Source organism: Oncorhynchus kisutch, linkage group LG19 (assembly GCF_002021735.2).
Source record: "Oncorhynchus kisutch isolate 150728-3 linkage group LG19, Okis_V2, whole genome shotgun sequence".
NCBI lineage: Eukaryota > Metazoa > Chordata > Actinopteri > Salmoniformes > Salmonidae > Oncorhynchus > Oncorhynchus kisutch.
This window is the reverse complement of record NC_034192.2, coordinates 54570872-54591064: the sequence shown is the minus strand read 5'-3', so window position 1 is coordinate 54591064 and position 20193 is coordinate 54570872. Positions and strand designations below refer to the sequence as shown.

The following is a 20193-nucleotide window of genomic DNA, read 5'->3' as shown; positions in this document are numbered from 1 at the left end:
CTGTCCTCTCTCTGAAGGCTTAGTGTTAGAGGTAAGACCTCACCTGTAGGGTAGTCAAACTGTCCTCTCTCTGAAGGCGTAGGGTTAAGACCTCGTCTATAGGGTAGTCAAACTGTCCTCTCTCTGAAGGCTTAGGGTTAGGACCTCACCTACAGGGTAGTTAAACTGTACTCTCTCTGAAGGCTTAGGGTTAAGACCTCACCTATAGGGTAGTCAAACTGTCCTCTATCTGAAGGCTTAGTGTTAGTGTTAGGACCTCATCTATAGGGTAGTCAAACTGTCCTCTCTCTGAAGGCTTAGTGTTAGTGTTAGGACCTCATCTATAGGGTAGTCAAACTGTCCTCTATCTGAAGGCATAGTGTTAGGGTTAAGACCTCACCTGTAGGGTAGTCAAACTGTCCTCTATCTGAAGGCTTAGTGTTAGAGGTAAGACCTAATCTATAGGGTAGTCAAACTGTCCTCTCTCTGAAGGCTTAGGGTTAAGACCTCATCTATAGGGTAGTCAAACTGTCCTCTCTCTGAAGGCTTAGGGTTAGGACCTCATTTATAGGGTAGTCAAACTGTCCTCTCTCTGAAGGCTTAGGGTTAAGACCTCATCTATAGGGTAGTCAAACTGTCCTCTCTCTGAAGACTTAGGGTTAGGACCTCATCTATAGGGTAGTCAAACTGTCCTCTCTCTGAAGGCTTAGGGTTAGGACCTCATCTATTGGGTAGGCAAACTGTCCTCTATCTGAAGGCTTAGTGTTAGGGTTAAGACCTCACCTGTAGGGTAGTCAAACTGTCCTCTCTCTGAAGGCTTAGGGTTAGGACCTCATCTATAGGGTAGTCAAACTGTCCTCTCTCTGAAGGCTTAGTGTTAGGGTTAAGACCTCACCTATAGGGTAGTCAAACTGTCCTCTCTCTGAAGGCTTAGGGTTAAGACCTCACCTATAGCGTAGTCAAACTGTCCTCTCTCCGACAGCTTAGAATTATAGTGTTAGGGTTAAGACCTCACCTGTAGGGTAGTCAAACTGTCCTCTATCTGAAGGCATAGTGTTAGGGTTAAGACCTCACCTGTAGGGTAGTCAAACTGTCCTCTATCTGAAGGCTTAGTGTTAGAGGTAAGACCTAATCTATAGGGTAGTCAAACTGTCCTCTCTCTGAAGGCTTAGGGTTAGGACCTCATTTATAGGGTAGTCAAACTGTCCTCTCTCTGAAGGCTTAGTGTTAGAGGTAAGACCTAATCTATAGGGTAGTCAAACTGTCCTCTCTCTGAAGACTTAGGGTTAGGACCTCATCTATAGGGTAGTCAAACTGTCCTCTCTCTGAAGGCTTAGGGTTAGGACCTCATCTATAGGGTAGTCAAACTGTCCTCTCTCTGCAGGCTTAATGTTAGGGTTAAGACCTCACCTGTAGGGTAGTCAAACTGTCCTCTATCTGAAGGCATAGTGTTAGGGTTAAGACCTCACCTGTAGGGTAGTCAAACTGTCCTCTATCTGAAGGCTTAGTGTTAGAGGTAAGACCTAATCTATAGGGTAGTCAAACTGTCCTCTCTCTGAAGGCTTAGGGTTAGGACCTCATTTATAGGGTAGTCAAACTGTCCTCTCTCTGAAGGCTTAGTGTTAGAGGTAAGACCTAATCTATAGGGTAGTCAAACTGTCCTCTCTCTGAAGACTTAGGGTTAGGACCTCATCTATAGGGTAGTCAAACTGTCCTCTCTCTGAAGGCTTAGGGTTAGGACCTCATCTATAGGGTAGTCAAACTGTCCTCTCTCTGCAGGCTTAATGTTAGGGTTAAGACCTCACCTGTAGGGTAGTCAAACTGTCCTCTCTCTGAAGACTTAGTGTTAGGGTTAAGACCTCACCTATAGGGTAGTCAAACTGTCCTCTCTCTGAAGGCTTAGGGTTAAGACCTCACCTATAGCGTAGTCAAACTGTCCTCTCTCCGACAGCTTAGAATTATGACCTCACCTGTAGGGTAGTCAAACTGTCCTCTATCTGAAGGCTTAGATTTAGGGCCTAACCTATAGGGTGGTCAAACTGTCCTCTCTCTGATGGGGAGCATCCGGCACAGCCAGGGTACTTCCTCAGGAACCACCTACACAAACAGGAAACACATTAGCTTGGCACAAAATGCTGCCATATTTCCCTACAAAATAAGAGGTGAGAGGAAATGCAGGGATAGAGGTTGATATTCTATAGTGTGATTGAGTAGGTCACTGTGTCATATTATAAGGTGTACATACAGCATATGATGGTAGAAGGGGTATGGGTTAGGGGGTAGAGACTAGATAACTCACTGGTAGAAGGGGTATGGGTTAGGGGGTAGATACTAGTCAACTCACTGGTAGAAGGGGTATGGGTTAGGGGGTAGAGACTAGGTAACTCACTGGTAGTAGCGGGGATGAGTTAGGGGGTAGAGACTAGATAACTCATTGGTAGAAGGGGTATGGGTTAGGGGGTAGAGACTAGATAACTCACTGGTAGAAGGGGTATGGGTTAGGGGGTAGAGACTAGGTAACTCACTGGTAGAAGGGGTATGAGTTAGGGGGTAAAGACTAGGTAACTCACTGGTAGAAACGGTATGGGTTAGGGGGTAGAGACTAGATAACTCACTGGTAGAAGGGGTATGGGTTAGGGGGTAGAGACTAGATAACTCACTGGTAGAAGGGGTATGGGTTAGGGGGTAGAGACTAGGTAACTCACTGGTAGAAACGGTATGGGTTAGGGGGTAGAGACTAGATAACTCACTGGTAGAAGGGGTATGGGTTAGGGAGTAGAGACTAGGTAACTCACTGGTAGAAGGGGTATGGGTTAGGGGGTAGAGACTAGGTAACTCACTGGTAGAAGGGGTATGGCTTAGGGGGTAGAGACTAGGTAACTCACTGGAAGAAGGGGTATGGCAGCGGTTGCATGTTGTTGACAGGCACTAGTCCGTGTTTTCCAGTGGAGAGAAGGGTGCCCTCCCAGTGACTGTCCTGCCCCGTGTCTCTAACCATCAGCAAGTCATTACATCTGAAACACAGCTCCTCCTCCTCATCACTGTGCTCGCCACTGCTCACCAGCGCCTTGGCAAAGAACGACCCTGGGGGAGAGAGAGATAACTACAGTTGAATGACACGCAGAGGACAACAGACACACACAAACACACACTCACACCGGGGGATGCAGAGAACAACAGACACACACAAACACACACTCACACCGGGGGATGCAGAGAACAACAGACACACACAAACACACACTCACACCGGGGGATGCAGAGAACAACAGACACACACAAACACACACTCACACCGGGGGATGCAAATTTCTGTAAAGAATGAACATTTGACTGAACTGAATCTCTGTCCTCCTTCACATAATCCATTAAAAATCCATTCTCAACACAGGCACTTCTTCATTTCACTGGCTATTGACTCCTCTCAGGCGTTAGGGAGAAGAGTACTTCCTTGTAAAACATGATGCCTACTCAGACAGTGGACAATGTAAATGCATTGTAGTGCAATAGCTCTCTAAAATTACATTACGTTAAACATTCATCTCTGGACATTTCAGAACATGGAGTCAGTTTAGGTTTAGTTGCATTTCATTTCTAGGTATTTGGAACAACATGTTTTGAAGTGGAACAACTTTGTTGATTCTGTTCTGCTGTGAGGAGAGTGTGATATAAACTGCTGTTGATGATGAGGGTCAAGAAAGTAGAGAATACAAGCTGTCCATAAGGAGTTCGTAGAGGTCTTCATAACTTGTCCATTAGTCATTTGTAAACTGTTCATAAGATGTCTATAAAGAGTTCATATGATGTTAAAATGGCCTTCATAACCTGTCACAAGGAGTTCATAAGGTAACCATCCCTACCCTTCTGCAGCAGCAGTCCCAGGTAGTGTGGCCAGGTGCTGTTCTTAATATGGTCATAAGGTGTTCATAAAGAGTTCATAAGATGTTCATAAGGTGTTCATAAAGAGTTCATAAGGTGTTCATAAGGTGTTTGTTCACCCTCCTGCAGCAGCAGTCCCAGGTAGAGTGTTGCCAGGTGTTCCTCGTCTACAGTCACAGTGATCTCCAGGTCCCTCAGCAGCTCAGTGTCCAGCCAGAATGACTGGTCACACAGGAAATTCTCCAGGCACCGCGCCACATAGCCTGGACATACAGAGACATATGTTCATAACATGTCATAAGGTGTTTATAACATGGCACATGGTGTCCGTCAGGTTCACCGAGCCCCATAGCCTGGACACACAACAAAGTAAGAGGAAGTTGTCCCTACATCCTGATGTAAGGTCTGGTTCTTCCAGGCTGATGATTTAGGTTAGGATTGGGTGAGGGGAATCTGATCCTGGTTCTTCCAGGCTGATGGTTTAGGTTAGGATTGGGTGAGGGGATGCTGATCCTGGTTCTGCGCCTATTTGCAACTTCTAACCAGACTGGATGTAATAATCAGCCATCAGACTGTTAATGAGAGTTTCATCCAGGTCAGGTAGACTAGGATAGTACCGCATACCTAGAGCCAGGTAGGTAGAGAACTTCCACATCTCCTCCACAGTCTTGAAGGTGATGACAAAGCTGTCCTTCTCAGCGTGGACAGACAGCAGACGGGCAGACAGGTCCTGTAGGGAGGCAGAAGAACCATAGACATTGTTGAAGAAACAGCGAGGATGCAGAGAAGGTCACCTTTATCCTCTACCGACCACTAGCATCAACATCAGGGAGAAGCAACTTTTCGCAGGACAACGGTTGCAACCCCACCACTGGTCTAGGCAGGGTCATCTGTTTTGGCATGCCTTGACCTCTAACCTCTAACCCCTGACCTATGACTTGTGACTAACCTTGAAGAGCTGGATGACATCCTGACTGTTGCTCTCGACGACCCTGAGTCTGGTACGGAGCGCCTCCTGTAGTTCAGTGTCAGGTATTACACCCGAGCGCCGCCGACCGCTGAACACCAGCACCACGTCTACACAAAAAAGCACGCACACAAGCACAGGTACACACTGTCACTCTCGAGATCACCGGTGGGAGTATTGACTGATACTGTGATATTGTAATGCAGACATCAACATGCAGAGTTAAAACTTTTAGGAGTAACTTTTCCGAGTGTGTTACAGAGCCATGCTCAGAAAGTGTATTGTAGAGTCATGCTCGGTGAGTGTATTATAGTCATGCTCAGTGAGTGTATTGTAGAGCTAGGCTCAGTGAGTGCATTATAGAGCCATGCCCAGAAAGTGTATTGTAGTGTCATGCTCAGAAAGTGTATTGTAGAGTCATGCTCAGTGAGTATATTATAGTCATGCTCAGTGAGTGTATTGTAGAGTCATGCTCAGTGAGTGTATTATAGTCATGCTCAGTGAGTGTATTAGAGTCATGCTCAGTGAGTGTATTATAGTCATGCTCAGTGAGTGTATTATAGTCATGCTCAGTGAGTGTATTATAGTCATGCTCAGTGAGTGTATTATAGTCATGCTCAGTGAGTGTATTATAGTCATGCTCAGTGAGTGTATTATAGTCATGCTCAGTGAGTGTATTATAGTCATGCTCAGTGAGTTTATTATAGTCATGCTCAGTGAGTGTATTATAGTCATGCTCAGTGAGTGTATTATAGTCATGCTCAGTGAGTGTATTATAGTCATGCTCAGTGAGTGTATTATAGTCATGCTCAGTGAGTGTATTATAGTCATGCTCAGTGAGTGTATTATAGTCATGCTCAGTGAGTGTATTATAGTCATGCTCAGTGAGTGTATTATAGTCATGCTCAGTGAGTGTATTGTAGTCATGCTCAGTGAGTGTATTATAGTCATGCTCAGTGAGTGTATTATAGTCATGCTCAGTGAGTGTATTATAGTCATGCTCAGTGAGTGTATTATAGTCATGCTCAGTGAGTGTATTATAGTCATGCTCAGTGAGTGTATTATAGTCATGCTCAGTGAGTGTATTGTAGAGTCATGCTCAGTGAGTGTATTATAGTCATGCTCAGTGAGTGTATTATAGTCATGCTCAGTGAGTGTATTATAGTCATGCTCAGTGAGTGTATTATAGTCATGCTCAGTGAGTGTATTATAGTCATGCTCAGTGAGTGTATTAGAGTCATGCTCAGTGAGTGTATTATAGTCATGCTCAGTGAGTGTATTATAGTCATGCTCAGTGAGTGTATTATAGTCATGCTCAGTGAGGTCATATTACACAGCAGCTGCTGAGTGTCTCAGTGTTGGACTAGGAATAACAGATCTATTACAGCCTGGAGTGACTCTTAGAGTTTTAAAGGGACCCTTTAACATTAGATCCATTTGGGGGAGAGCTACACTGGAACCTCCTGGAGGAATGACACAGAGAACCGTAGAGTAGCTCAGTAGCTGTGTCTACTGTAACGTTAACAATAAAGTCTGTTTTCTTACAGGATGTTGACATACTGTACATACAGACAACATGAATGATACAGTGATTATATAGACGACTGTATAGAATACAGACAGGTTACAATAGAGATGTAATGACAGCATCAACACAAACAGATCCACAATAAGCATCACACCAAACAACCATGACCAGCAGCTGTTAACACCGCTATGTTAGCAGTTAGCACATCCAAGGCAGGAATAGAGAGAGAAACACCCTGGCTGTCCCAAATAGCACCGTTTGGGTCAAAGTGCACCTATAGGTATTAGGGTACCATTTGGAACACATCCGTACAGAGCATCTGAGAGCAGAACATTACCTGAGGAGAACCTCTCACCCACGGCCAGTGATACGGTGCTTCCTCTGGTGAACTCCTCCTTCCTCTTCCAGTAACTGTCCGGCTCCGCCTCCCCGCCCCCAGACTCCACCCCCGGCCCTTCCACCCGTGGAGAAGACAGGAAACAGAGGTCAGGTCAGTGGAACCCTCAGGAAGGAACGGGTGAGACAGCTGTTCCGGGGGGTTGATTTTAAAATAAACTTTTGTGTCAGCTACATGGGCTCTGTAAGCAAGTGCAAGATCATCGAGCAACCTGGCTTTGTGACAACTGTCAAGAGGGAATGGAGAGCACAATGCTTCATCGTATATCCTTCTGGAACGCAAACCTGACTGGTAACCAGACAAAGTGACCCAATTGGAGGTTTGTCTCTGTTACTGTATGAGGAATCATTCACCCTAAAAGTTACTTAACTGCTGGTGTACAGTGTATTCTGTGGTCCAGCTGATGAGGATTTCAACAGTGATTAGTCTGTTTCCTCCAGAACATCAACAGAACATAAAGAGCCTATCAAAGCCCACCCATCTATTAACGTACTGCCTCTCCCAGATGGTCTATTATTACATAACGACCTGCTTTAGCTGTCCTGACAGGGCTTTGTGATGTGCACACAAACACACACACACACACACACACACCCACACACACACACACACATAAACACACACACACAGAAACACACACACACACACACACACAGAAACACACACACACACACACACACAGAAACACATAAAAACAATGAAAAAGGCTTCATGAGCGGCTGGGCTGACTTAACATGTTGTTGTCACATTGTACAGAGAGGATGTCCCCAACTCTTCCTCAACCTGGGACTGTTGAGGCTATTGTGTCATACAATGTTTCATTGTTTGCTACAGTACACATCCAGAAGAATTCAAACTCAACATGTGTCTGGGCAATATAACTCATGCAGGACTTAATTGGGATAGAATCAGCTGGATGTTTTGTGTCATCGAACGCTTTAAGGCTTTTACTGTAGTTACCTGGATTCATAACATCATTTCCTGGGAAGTGCTCATTGGTTCCCGCTAGCGTGTACGGTGGTTCTCTCCATAGTGCATCCAGCTCAGCAGGGGAGATGTCTGGGAGAGGGGGGAGATTAGTGTTACACACATCAGTATAATGTCGCGTTCCCCTGATCAGACGTTGCATGCATCAACTAATGGTTGTGTCATGTCATCAACTTTGCCGCCGGGCACCAGATTCTTATAATATATGAAGTGGTTAGCTAATGAATAAAATGTCTATCCAGGCATGTGTAAGATCTGACATGCGACGGCAATGCCTGGGCAGAGGAACGTGCCCAATGTCTGGGAATGGGGAAGGAAATTAGTGTAACACACATCAGTGAATGTCTTGGAGAGAGGAATGATATTAGTGGGACACACCCATCAGAAAATGTCTTGGAGGGAGGAATGATATTAGTGGGACACACCCATCAGTAAATGTCTGGGAGGGAGGAATGATATTAGTGGGACACACCCTTCAGTAAATGTCTAGGAGGGAGGAATGATATTAGTGGGACACACCCTTCAGTAAATGTCGGGGGAGGAGATTAGTGTAACACGAAGTAGTAAACACCATCAAGGGGTGCATGTCAATGGTCTAAAGTGGATTCTTCCCTATATCTCCATCAATTCTCAAATGAGGGGAAGGAGACAGTTACTAGTCCTGAAAGAAGATTGTGTTGAAAATGTTGCTGTATCACAAACAAATCACATGTGGGCCCAAACAGCAAGCAGTGAACAGACATGCATCGTCTTTACCAGAAAAGCAGATAGCCATCAGATATCGTAAAACAGCATTTCTTAATAATGGCCCTGGGGACCACAAGGGGTGCAAATGTTTGTTTTTGCCCTAGCACTATGACCTCACCAGCCACCCTGATCTCAAGACAGCTACTAGCGCTACTAGCACTATGGCCTCACCAGCCACCCTGATCTCAAGACAGCTACTAGCGCTACTAGCACTATGGCCTCACCAGCCACCCTGATCTCAAGACAGCTACTAGCGCTACTAGCACTATGGCCTCACAAGCCACCCTGATCTCAAGACAACTACTAGCGCTACTAGCACTATGGCCTCACCAGCCACCCTGATCTCAAGACAGCTACTAGCGCTACTAGCACTATGACCTCACCAGCCACCCTGATCTCAAGACAGCTACTAGCACTATGGTCTCACCAGCCACCCTGATCTCAAGACAGCTACTAGCACTATGACCTCACCAGCCACCCCGATCTCAAGACAGCTACTAGCACTATGACCTCACCAGCCACCCTGATCTCAAGACAGCTACTAGCACTTTGACCTCACCAGCCACCCTGATCTCAAGACAGCTACTAGCACTATGGCCTCACCAGCCACCCTGATCTCAAGACAGCTACTAGCACTATGACCTCACCAGCCACCCTGATCTCAAGACAGCTACTAGCACTATGACCTCACCAGCCACCCTGATCTCAAGACAGCTACTAGCACTATGACCTCACCAGCCACCCTGATCTCAAGACAGCTACTAGCACTATATGGCCTCACCAGCCACCCTGATCTCAAGACAGCTACTAGCACTATGACCTCACCAGCCACCCTGATCTCAAGACAGCTACTAGCACTATGACCTCACCAGCCACCCTGATTTCAAGACAGCTACTAGCACTATGACCTCACCAGCCACCCTGATCTCAAGACAGCTACTAGCACTATGACCTCACCAGCCACCCTGATCTCAAGACAGCTACTAGCACTATGACCTCACCAGCCACCCTGATCTCAAGACAGCTACGAGCACTATGACCTCACCAGCCACCCTGATCTCAAGACAGCTACGAGCACTATGGCCTCATGCACTGAGACACAGAACACAACAAGCTGCACAGTTTAGTAACAATGTGACTGACAGTACTGCCACTACAGTACACACACCTAACACAAGGTCACACTGACACACCATGCCCTGTACTCTACTATACCTTCATGGGATAGCCTGTTACCCATGTCTTATAGATATGCCTACAGCAGCAGGTCTGAACGAGACAGTTACTGCTCTCTGTCTTCTCATGTCAGTGACCTACTAGCCTCAGCTACAGGCTGTGGGTACAGACGGCAGGGTGAAGTGGAACCAACCTGGGAAGAGAGGGCAGCGTTTGAGGAGCGGAGAGCAGCAGGAGGACGAGGAGGCCCGGAGAGGAGGGCAACAGCACCACGCCATGTGTACCGGCAGCTTACAGCTCCTAGAAATCAATGATGCCAACTGCTCTCAGCTACTAGGCTTTCAGATTGACTGTCTGGCGGTTTAGCAGTCTGGCGGTCTGGCTCTGTCTATTTATCTCAGAGGCAGCACTGACTTTCACTCTCTCTAGTTCTGAGCTATCTCTCCCTCTCTCCAGTGTAGGATGTTTGCTCTGTCGATCTCTGTAGAGCTTCTTCCTGTATCTCTATCACCCAGTCTATTCTCTATTACAATTCTCTCTCTCTCTCTCTCTCCCTCTCACTCTCTCTCTCTCTCTCTCTCTCTCTCTCTCTCTGTCTAGCTGCTGCCCAGTCTATGAACACAAAACACTCTCTTCTGATGGCATGTGTGTGTGGGCTGGTCAGTGAGAGAGAGTGTGTGTATGGTCACTGAGTGTGTGTGTGTGTGTGAGTGTGTGTGTGTGTGTGTGTGTGTGTGTGTGTGTGTGTGTGTGTGTGTGTGTGTGTGTGTGTGTGTGTGTGTGTGTGTGTGTGTGTGTGTGTGTGTTTGCGTGTGACTCCTTACTGTAGGTCTCTCTGGATAAGAGTGTCTGCTAAATGATTCCTTACTGTAGGTCTCTCGGGATAAGAGTGTCTGCTAAATGACTCCTTACTGTAGGTCTCTCGGGATAAGAGTGTCTGCTAAATGACTCCTTACTGTAGGTCTCTCTGGATAAGAGTGTCTACTAAATGACTCCTTACTGTAGGTCTCTCTGGATAAGAGTGTCTGCTAAATGACTCCTTACTGTAGGTCTCTCTGGATAAGAGTGTCTACTAAATGACTCCTTACTGTAGGTCTCTCTGGATAAGAGTGTCTGCTAAATGACTCCTTACTGTAGGTCTCGCTGGATAAGAGTGTCTGCTAAATGACTCCTTACTGTAGGTCTCTCTGGATAAGAGTGTCTGCTAAATGACTCCTTACTGTAGGTCTCTCTGGATAAGAGTGTCTACTAAATGACTAAAATGTAAGTATTGAAACATCATGTTGTATCACTACTGAATCAAGAGTTGTGCAACACCTTGCCAGAAACAGGAACATTGTCAAACAGTTTGAAAACATTTTATGGTGTTTTGAGTCCTGTTAAGTGCAGAATTAGATCCCTTCTTCTGGATTTTCCAAATGCTTTAAATGGGATTCCCTGTTCTTATTGTTTATTCGCTGTTCTTATTGTTTATTCCCTGTTCTCATTGTTTATTACCTCCTCTTATTGTTTATTCCCTGTTCTTATTGTTTATTCCCTCCTCTTATTGTTTATTCCCTGTTCTTATTGTTTATTATCTCCTCTTATTGTTTATTCCCTGCTCTTATTGTTTATTCCCTCTTCTTATTGTTTATTCCCTCCTCTTATTGTTTATTCCCTCCTCTTATTGTTTATTCCCTCCTCTTATTGTTTATTCCCTCCTCTTATTGTTTATTCCCTCCTCTTATTGTTTATTCCCTGTTCTTTTTGTTTATTCCCTGTTCTTATTGTTTATTCCCTCCTCTTATTGTTTATTCCCTCCTCTTATTGTTTATTCCCTCCTCTTATTGTTTATTCGCTGTTCTTATTGTTTATTCCCTGTTCTTATTGTTTATTCCCTCCTGTTATTGTTTATTCCCTCCTCTTATTGTTTATTCCCTGTTCTTATTGTTTATTCCCTCCTCTTATTGTTTATTCCCTGCTCTTATTGTTTATTCCCTCCTCTTATTGTTTATTCCCTCCTCTTATTGTTTATTCCCTGTTCTTATTGTTTATTCCCTCCTCTTATGGTTTATTCCCTCCTCTTATTGTTTATTCCCTGTTCTTATTGTTTATTCCCTCCTCTTATTGTTTATTCCCTGTTCTTATTGTTTATTCCCTCCTCTTATTGTTTATTCCCTCCTCTTATTGTTTATTCCCTCCTCTTATTGTTTATTCCCTCCTCTTATTGTTTATTCCCTGTTCTTATTGTTTATTCCCTGTTCTTATTGTTTATTCCCTCCTCTTATTGTTTATTCCCTCCTCTTATTGTTTATTCCCTCCTCTTATTGTTTATTCCCTCCTCTTATTGTTTATTCCCTCCTCTTATTGTTTATTCCCTCCTCTTATTGTTTATTCCCTCCTCTTATTGTTTATTCCCTCCTCTTATTGTTTATTCCCTCCTCTTATTGTTTATTTGCTCCTCTTATTGTTTATTCCCTGCTCTTATTGTTTATTCCCTCCTCTTATTGTTTATTCCCTCCTCTTATTGTTTATTCCCTGTTCTTATTGTTTATTCCCTCCTCCTATTGTTTATTCCCTCCCCTCTTATTGTTTATTCCCTCCTCTTATTGTTTATTTGCTCCTCTTATTGTTTATTCCCTGCTCTTATTGTTTATTCCCTGCTCTTATATGGTGTGTTGATAAACTCAAGCCAGCAGTAGTAACTAAAAAGCAGGCCCTAATTTGCATTTAAAAAACGAACGCAAAACTACATCTAGCAAAAAGAAAACTGATCAATGAATGCTTGCCTTGGACTATTAGCATAGCAGCCATTAGCATAGCAGCCATTAGCATAGCAGCCATTAGCATAGCAACCATTAGCATAGCAGCCATTAGCATAGCAGCCATTAGCGGCCGAAATTAGCGGCTAACCATTCAAAATGTATCGAGTATTTTGGGTTGTCAGGGACACCGTATGAGGTAAAAAGCGCAATATTTTCTTTAGGAATGTAGTGAAGTAAAAGTTGTCAAAAATATACATACTAAAGTAAAGTACAGATACCCCAAAATCAACTCAAGTAGTACTTTAAAGTACTTTACACCACTGCAAAAAACCACATGTTCTTGTTAAGAGAATTCCTTTTCTGTCTCACCTGTCTGAGTTCATGAAGGACCAATATAGAGGGGAGGCACCCGCAAACGCTCCTGTTTTTACACTTGACCACAGAGTGATCTATAGGGCAGTCAGCCACGAACGCTCCTGTTTTTACACTTGACCACAGAGTGATCTATAGGGCAGTCAGCCACGAACGCACAGTACGGCAGCACAATTTTTAAAGTTCACTTTCGGTATTTAATCTCATATCAAACATCTCCAATCGAAAATCAAATCAAGAGTCGGCTTTCTATTCCGCAACAAAGCCTCCTTCACTCACGCCGCCAAACTTACCCTAGTAAAACTGACTATCCTACCGATCCTCGACTTCGGCGATGTCATCTACAAAATTGCTTCCAACACTCTACTCAGCAAACTGGATGCAGTTTATCACAGTGCAATTCGTTTTGTCACTAAAGCACCTTATACCACCCACCACTGCGACTTGTATGCTCTAGTCGGCTGGCCCTCGCTACATATTCATCGCCAGACCCACTGGCTCCAGGTCATCTGCCTTATCTCAGTTCACTGGTCACGATGGCAACACCCATCCTTAGCACGCGCTCCAGCAGGTGTATCTCACTGATCATCCCTAAAGGCAACACCTCATTTGGCCGCCTTTCATTCCAGTTCCCTGCTGCCTGTGACTGGAACGAATTGCAAAAATCGCTGAAGTTGGAGACTTTTATCTCCCTCACCAACTTCAAACATCTGCTATCTGAGCAGCTAACCGATCGCTGCAGCTGTACATAGTCTATCGGTAAATATCCAACACATTTTTACCTACCTCATCCCCATACTGTTTTTATTTATTTACTTTTCTGCTCTTTTGCACACCAATATCTCTACCTGTACATGACCATCTGAATAATTGTAATTATTCGCCTACCTCCTCATGCCTTTTGCACACAATGTATATAGACTCCCCTTTTTTTTCTACTGTGTTATTGACTTGTTAATTGTTTACTCCATGTGTAACTCTGTGTTGTCTGCTCACACTGCTATGCTTTATCTTGGCCAAGTCGCAGTTGCAAATGAGAACTTGTTCTCAACTAGCCTACCTGGTTAAATAAAGGTGAAATAAAAAAATAAAAAAATAAAAAAATCTAAACGGTTGTCTTCAGACAAATGGGATTCACAAGTTCTGCACGTGGAGATAAGGTTGAGCGGGTAACATTCCAAACTAATTTGCTATCTTAATGTCCCACAAGTCAGGGGTTCAAATTTCAGCTTGTCCCACCTTCACTCCTTCTCTGTGTCCTCATGTTTCTAATCAGTGTAAATAAAGCATTGAAGATATAATGGTGGAATTCCACACAGAAAAAGCTGGACTTCCTATTCAGACCTGAGATCAGTTGACTTAACATGGACTTATGTCAAAGAATGTCCATATTTTATTGACTCAAGTCTATGTTCAGTCTGTATATCTCAAGTCTGAATAGGGCACCATGTGCTCAGTGTAATAAGAGTGGTTCAACACAACAGTTAAGACTGAAGACTGGCTGAGTCAGTGTTTTAACAAGCAGGAGACCCAGGTACAAATCCATGTTGTACATGTTACATAACCCTAAACATTACTACAACCCTAAACTGTTGTAGTAATGAGTACTAATAGTGAGTGCTATGTAATGAGTGGTAGTAATGAGTACTAATAGTGAGTGCTATGTAATGAGTGCTATGTAATGAGTAGTAATAGTGAGTGCTATGTAATGAGTGGTAGTAATGAGTAGTAATAGTGAGTGCTATGTAATGAGTGGTAGTAATGAGTAGTAATGAGTGCTATGTAATGAGTGGTAGTAATGAGTACTAATAGTGAGTGCTATGTAATGAGTGGTAGTAATGAGTAGTAATAGTGAGTGCTATGTAATGAGTGGTAGTAATGAGTAGTAATGAGTGCTATGTAATGAGTGGTAGTAATGAGTAGTAATGAGTGCTATGTAATGAGTAGTAATAGTGAGTGCTATGTAATGAGTGGTAGTAATGAGTAGTAATGAGTGCTATGTAATGAGTGGTAGTAATGAGTAGTAATAGTGAGTGCTATGTAATGAGTGGTAGTAATGAGTAGTAATAGTGAGTGCTATGTAATGAGTGGTAGTAATGAGTAGTAATAGTGAGTGTGATGTCAAGAGTAGTAATAGTGAGTACTATGTAATGAGTGGTAGTAATGAGTAGTAATAGTGAGTGCTATGTAATGAGTGGTAGTAATGAGTATTAATAGTTAGTGCTATGTAATGAGTGGTAGTAATGAGTGCTATGTAATGAGTGGTAGTAATGAGTAGTAATAGTGAGTGCTATGTAATGAGTGGTAGTAATGAGTAGTAATAGTGAGTGCTATGTAATGAGTGGTAGTAATGAGTAGTCATAGTGAGTGCTATGTAATGAGTGGTAGTAATGAGTAGTAATAGTGAGTGCTATGTAATGAGTGGTAGTAATGAGTAGTAATAGTGAGTGGTAGTAATGAGTGGTAGTAATGAGTAGTAATAGTGAGTGCAATGTATTGAGTGGTAGTAATGAGTAGTAATAGTGAGTGCTATGTAAAGAGTGGTAGTAATGAGTTCTATGTAATGAGTGGTAGTAATGAGTAGTAATAGTGAGTGCTATGTAATGAGTAGTAATAGTGAGTGCTATGTAATGAGTTGTAGTAATGAGTAGTAATAGTGAGTGCTATGTAATGAGTGGTAGTAATGAGTAGTAATAGTGAGTGCTATGTAATGAGTGGTAGTAATGAGTGCTATGTAATGAGTAGTAGTAATGAGTGGTGGTAATGAGTGGTAGTAATGAGTGCTATGTAATGAGTGGTAGTAATGAGTAGTAATAGTGAGTGCTATGTAATGAGTGGTAGTAATGAGTAGTAATAGTGAGTGCTATGTAAAGAGTGAGTGCTATTGCCTATCCTAGGGAAAGTATTACATTCCCAGTGTCCTCTTTAGACATATTTCAGAAAAGTTGGACAACTATGACAGCTCTGTCTATTAATCTCAATACATTTATAAAATGTGTCATTTGAAATGAATGTATAAAGATATTATTGTAATTTGATGCTGACTTTTACATTTCCTGAAACCCCAGAAAGGTGTTTTCACAACTCTCTGTTAAAATCACCCGTATTACCAGAGTGTACCTTGAGATTAATTGAAATGTCTGCCACAGTAGTGTTTCAGAGTACTTTCACTCTGTTTTAAAACACATTCTACTGTATCTATCAAAACACATTGTAACGTTCGTCGTCTTCCTCTGATGAGGAGTAAGAGAGGTCGGACCAATTTTCAGCGTGGTAAGTGTCCATTTTAATAAGACAAACTGAAAACTACACAAATACAAAATAACAAAGTGAAACAAACGAAACGGTCCCATGAGGTAACAAACACTGACACGGAAAATAATCACGCACAACTCAAAAATGAAACCAGGCTACCTAAATATGGTTCTCAATCAGGGACAATGATAAACAGCTGCCTCTGATTGAGAACCATACCAGGCCAAACACAGAAATCCCAAAACATAGAAAAAGGAACATAGACAACCCACCCAACTCACGCCCTGAACATACTAAAACAAAGACATAACAAAAGAACTAAGGTCAGAACGTGACACACATTGGGTTCACATTCAAACAGATCTTAGGTGAGCTACTTCTCATGGTTTCAGTAGACAATCAGGTGTTCAAATCAAATGTTATTGGTCACATACACATATTTAGCAGATGTTATTGCGGGTGTAGCAAAATGCTTGTGTTCCTAGCTCCAACAGCACACTAGTATGTTTTGAGGCTTTCTATTTTAACAGAAACATGCATTATAAACCCAACTCAAATGGCCTCATTTCCACTTCTCTCTCCGTCTCTCTGTCATCCATTTTTTGTTCATGTTAAAGTGAAGAAAAGGGGGATGAGGATGGTACTTCTCTACAAACTACACTGGTCCACGGGTGTGTCCCAAATGGCAACCTATATCCCTCTGTAGTGCACTACGTTTCACCACAGCCTTATGGGCCTTGGTCAAAAGAAGTGCACTTCATAGGGAATAAGGTACCACTTGGGATGAAACCCAGTGTCCTGATTGAATGGGAGTGATTATTGTGTGTCAGACAGCTGTAAACAGCCTGAAGGCGTGTCGGGTCAGAACCTCTTAGAGGAGAAACAGCACTGTTTCCAGACACTGACAGACACATTACATATAAATCTAACAGAGCAGAATGAGTCCCAAATGGAACCCTATTCCCTATTTAGTTCACTACTTTTGACCAGAGCCCAATATGGTCAAAAACCCTATCAGAAGCCATATCAGAAGTCCTATCAAAAATCCTATCAGAAGTCTTATCAAAAATCCTATCAGAAGTCCTATCAGAAGCCCTATCAAAAATCCTATCAGAAGCCCTATCAAAAATCCTATCAGAAGCCCTATCAGAAGCCCTATCAAAAATCCTATCAGAAGAGCCAAACATGTGGAAATGACATGGGCAACAGTCTAACAGAGAATATATATCAATATCTTCATCATCATATCACAGACTGGATCATACTGGTTATATTAATGGAACAAATCAGTCATCTGATTCTAATGTAGCCTACTGTACCAGTCATCTGATTCTAATGTAGCCTACTGTACCAGTCATCTGATTCTAATGTAGCCTACTGTACCAGTCATCTGATTCTAATGTAGCCTACTGTATCAGTCATCTGATTCTAATGTAGCCTACTGTACCAGTCATCTGATTCTAATGTAGCCTACTGTATCAGTCATCTGATTCTAATGTAGCCTACTGTACCAGTCATCTGATTCTAATGTAGCCTACTGTACCAGTCATCTGATTCTAATGTAGCCTACTGTATCAGTCATCTGATTCTAATGTAGCCTACTGTACCAGTCATCTGATTCTAATGTAGCCTACTGTACCAGTCATCTGATTCTAATGTAGCCTACTGTATCAGTCATCTGATTCTAATGTAGCCTACTGTACCAGTCATCTGATTCTAATGTAGCCTACTGTATCAGTCATCTGATTCTAATGTAGCCTACTGTACCAATCATCTGATTCTAATGTAGCCTACTGTACCAGTCATCTGATTCTAATGTAGCCTACTGTACCAGTCATCTGATTCTAATGTAGCCTACTGTACCAGTCATCTGATTCTAATGTAGCCTACTGTATCAGTCATCTGATTCTAATGTAGCCTACTGTACCAGTCATCTGATTCTAATGTAGCCTACTGTACCAGTCATCTGATTCTAATGTAGCCTACTGTACCAGTCATCTGATTCTAATGTAGCCTACTGTACCAGTCAAAAGTAGAATGATATTGAAGATATCAAAATGATAAAATAACACATATGGAATCATGTAGTAATCAAAAAAAAGTGAGATTATTCAAAGTAGCCACAGGAAATAAGGAAATTGGATGGCTGTGGGGTAAGTGTGTGTGAAATGGATGTCAGTGAGGTACAGGGGTAACATGAGACAGACAGGGGGCTCTAAGTTTAGCCTAACCGCCTAGTACAACACACGCCTGTGTGGCTGAACTACTGTTGGGAGATTCCCTCACTGTAGTAGAGTGGCTAACACAGAAAAACACACACACTTCTCTTCTGCATATCCTAGTCTAACGATCACACATTATCCATTGATCTCTTTTATTGCCTCTCTATATATATATATAGAGAGAGAGAGAGAGAGAGAGAGAGAGACACTGATATATCATGCCGATACAGCTAATCTAATTTAATTGAGAGAGAGTGAGCGAGAGAGCGAGAGAGAGAGAGAGAGAGCGAGAGAGCGAGAGAGCGAGAGAGAGAGAGAGAGAGAGAGAGCGAGAGAGAGCACTAACACACACAGCATAAGTTCCAGACAAAATGGGACTCAAACATACTCAATGAATACAGACAGTTAGAGAGAAGAGAGTGTCTCACCTCTGTCCTGCTGTCTGTTCTCTCCTGTCACTTCATTCGTCATGAGGGTGGAAGAGGTACAGTAGTCCCAGTGTGTCCTCAGTCTGTTTACCCCCAGTTACTCCCCTCCACCAGGCTAAAGCCCAGTCATTCTGCTCCTGTCCCTGTTCCTGTGTTTTGAAAGAGCAACAGACAGTAATGAATACAGCCGTGAGAGTGTCTGACAGTGTGTGAGAACAGAGTGTGTGACAGTGTGTGAGAAGAGAGTGTCTGACAGTGTGTGAGAAGAGAGTGTGTTTGTGAGAAGATAATGTCTGTATGTCAGGGGCAGCATAACTCCGACAACTGAGGAAGTACTGAAACTCCTCCCCCTCCACTAACTTCTATGGGACAGGGTTTCCACTAGATAGCAACCATTAAGTCAGATTCCACAGTCACAAAGTAAAAAATACATGTAAAAAGAGAGATTGTAGATATGGGCAGAGTTCAGTCATCACTCTAACATTGTGGCTGTGTTAACTAGTGATGAGTCTTAACACATGATGTCTATGGCTGCATGGAGAGTACTCAACCCGAGTTACAAACCTGAACAGATCATTTTAAGTTATCAGTCTCAAGACAAAGTCTTAAGGCACCAAGTCAAGTCTCAAGTTATTTTATATCAAGTTGAGTCTGAAGTCATCAAAATTCTGGACGTTGAATTCAAGGGCCTTATTGGCATGGGAAACATGTGTTAACATTGCCAAAGCAAGTGAGGTAGATAATATATAAAGTGAATATATAAAGTGAAATAAACAATAAAAATGAACAGTAAACATTACACATACAGAAGTTTCAAAACAATAAAGACATTACAAATGTCATATTATATATATATACAGTGTTTTAACTCTCTCTCTGTCTGTCTCTCTCTCTCTCTCTTTCTCTCTCTTTCCTCCTCTCTATCTCTCTTTCTCGTATTCTTTCTCTCTCTCTCTCTCTTTCTCTCTCTTCCTCCTCTCTATCTCTCTCTTTCTCGTATTCTTTCTCTCTCTCTCTCTCTCTTTCTCTCTCTTTCCTCCTCTCTATCTCTCTCTTTCTCGTATTCTTTCTCTCTCTCTCTCTCTCTCTCTCTCTCTCTCTCTCTCTGTCTCTCTCTCTCTCTCTCTCTCTCTCTCTCTCTCTCTAAATGCAATTCAATTTCCTTTATTGGCATGACGTAACAATGTACATATTGCCAAAGCTTATTTTGGATATTTACAATATAAAACATAAATAAAATGAGAATCAAATTGTCACCGGGACAACAGTAACAACAATAACCAGGGGTCAAAAGGTTCCGCTGTCACCGGGACAACAGTAACAACAATAACCAGGGGTCAAAAGGTTCTGCTGTCACCGGGACAACAGTAACAACAATAACCAGGGGTCAAAAGGTTCTGCTGTCACCGGGACAACAGTAACAACAATAACCAGGGGTCAAAAGGTTCTGCTGTCAACGGGACAACAGTAACAACAATAACCAGGGGTCAAAAGGTTCTGCTGTCACCGGGA

General features: G+C 42.8%; 1 protein-coding gene across 2 annotated transcripts in view; it reads right to left on the bottom strand.

The window, feature by feature from the left end:
• Positions 1 to 18972, bottom strand: part of LOC109896526 (SH3 domain and tetratricopeptide repeat-containing protein 2-like) — a 34123-nt gene extending 15151 nt beyond the window's left edge. Inside the window, exons 1-9 of one of the 2 annotated variants that reach the window (XM_031797891.1) lie at positions 18682 to 18972; positions 9700 to 9853; positions 7711 to 7809; positions 6691 to 6807; positions 4808 to 4935; positions 4483 to 4588; positions 3978 to 4121; positions 2865 to 3063; positions 2003 to 2076 (exon numbers count right to left, since the gene is read on the bottom strand). In XM_031797891.1, coding sequence (XP_031653751.1) covers positions 2003 to 2076; positions 2865 to 3063; positions 3978 to 4121; positions 4483 to 4588; positions 4808 to 4935; positions 6691 to 6807; positions 7711 to 7809; positions 9700 to 9724 — 892 coding nt within the window. In that variant the 5' untranslated portion in view covers positions 9725 to 9853; positions 18682 to 18972. The remainder of the gene's footprint in view (positions 1 to 2002; positions 2077 to 2864; positions 3064 to 3977; positions 4122 to 4482; positions 4589 to 4807; positions 4936 to 6690; positions 6808 to 7710; positions 7810 to 9699; positions 9854 to 18681) is intronic. The other variant, XM_031797890.1, reaches the window with a different exon arrangement.
• Between the last annotated feature and the right edge of the window lie 1221 nt (positions 18973 to 20193).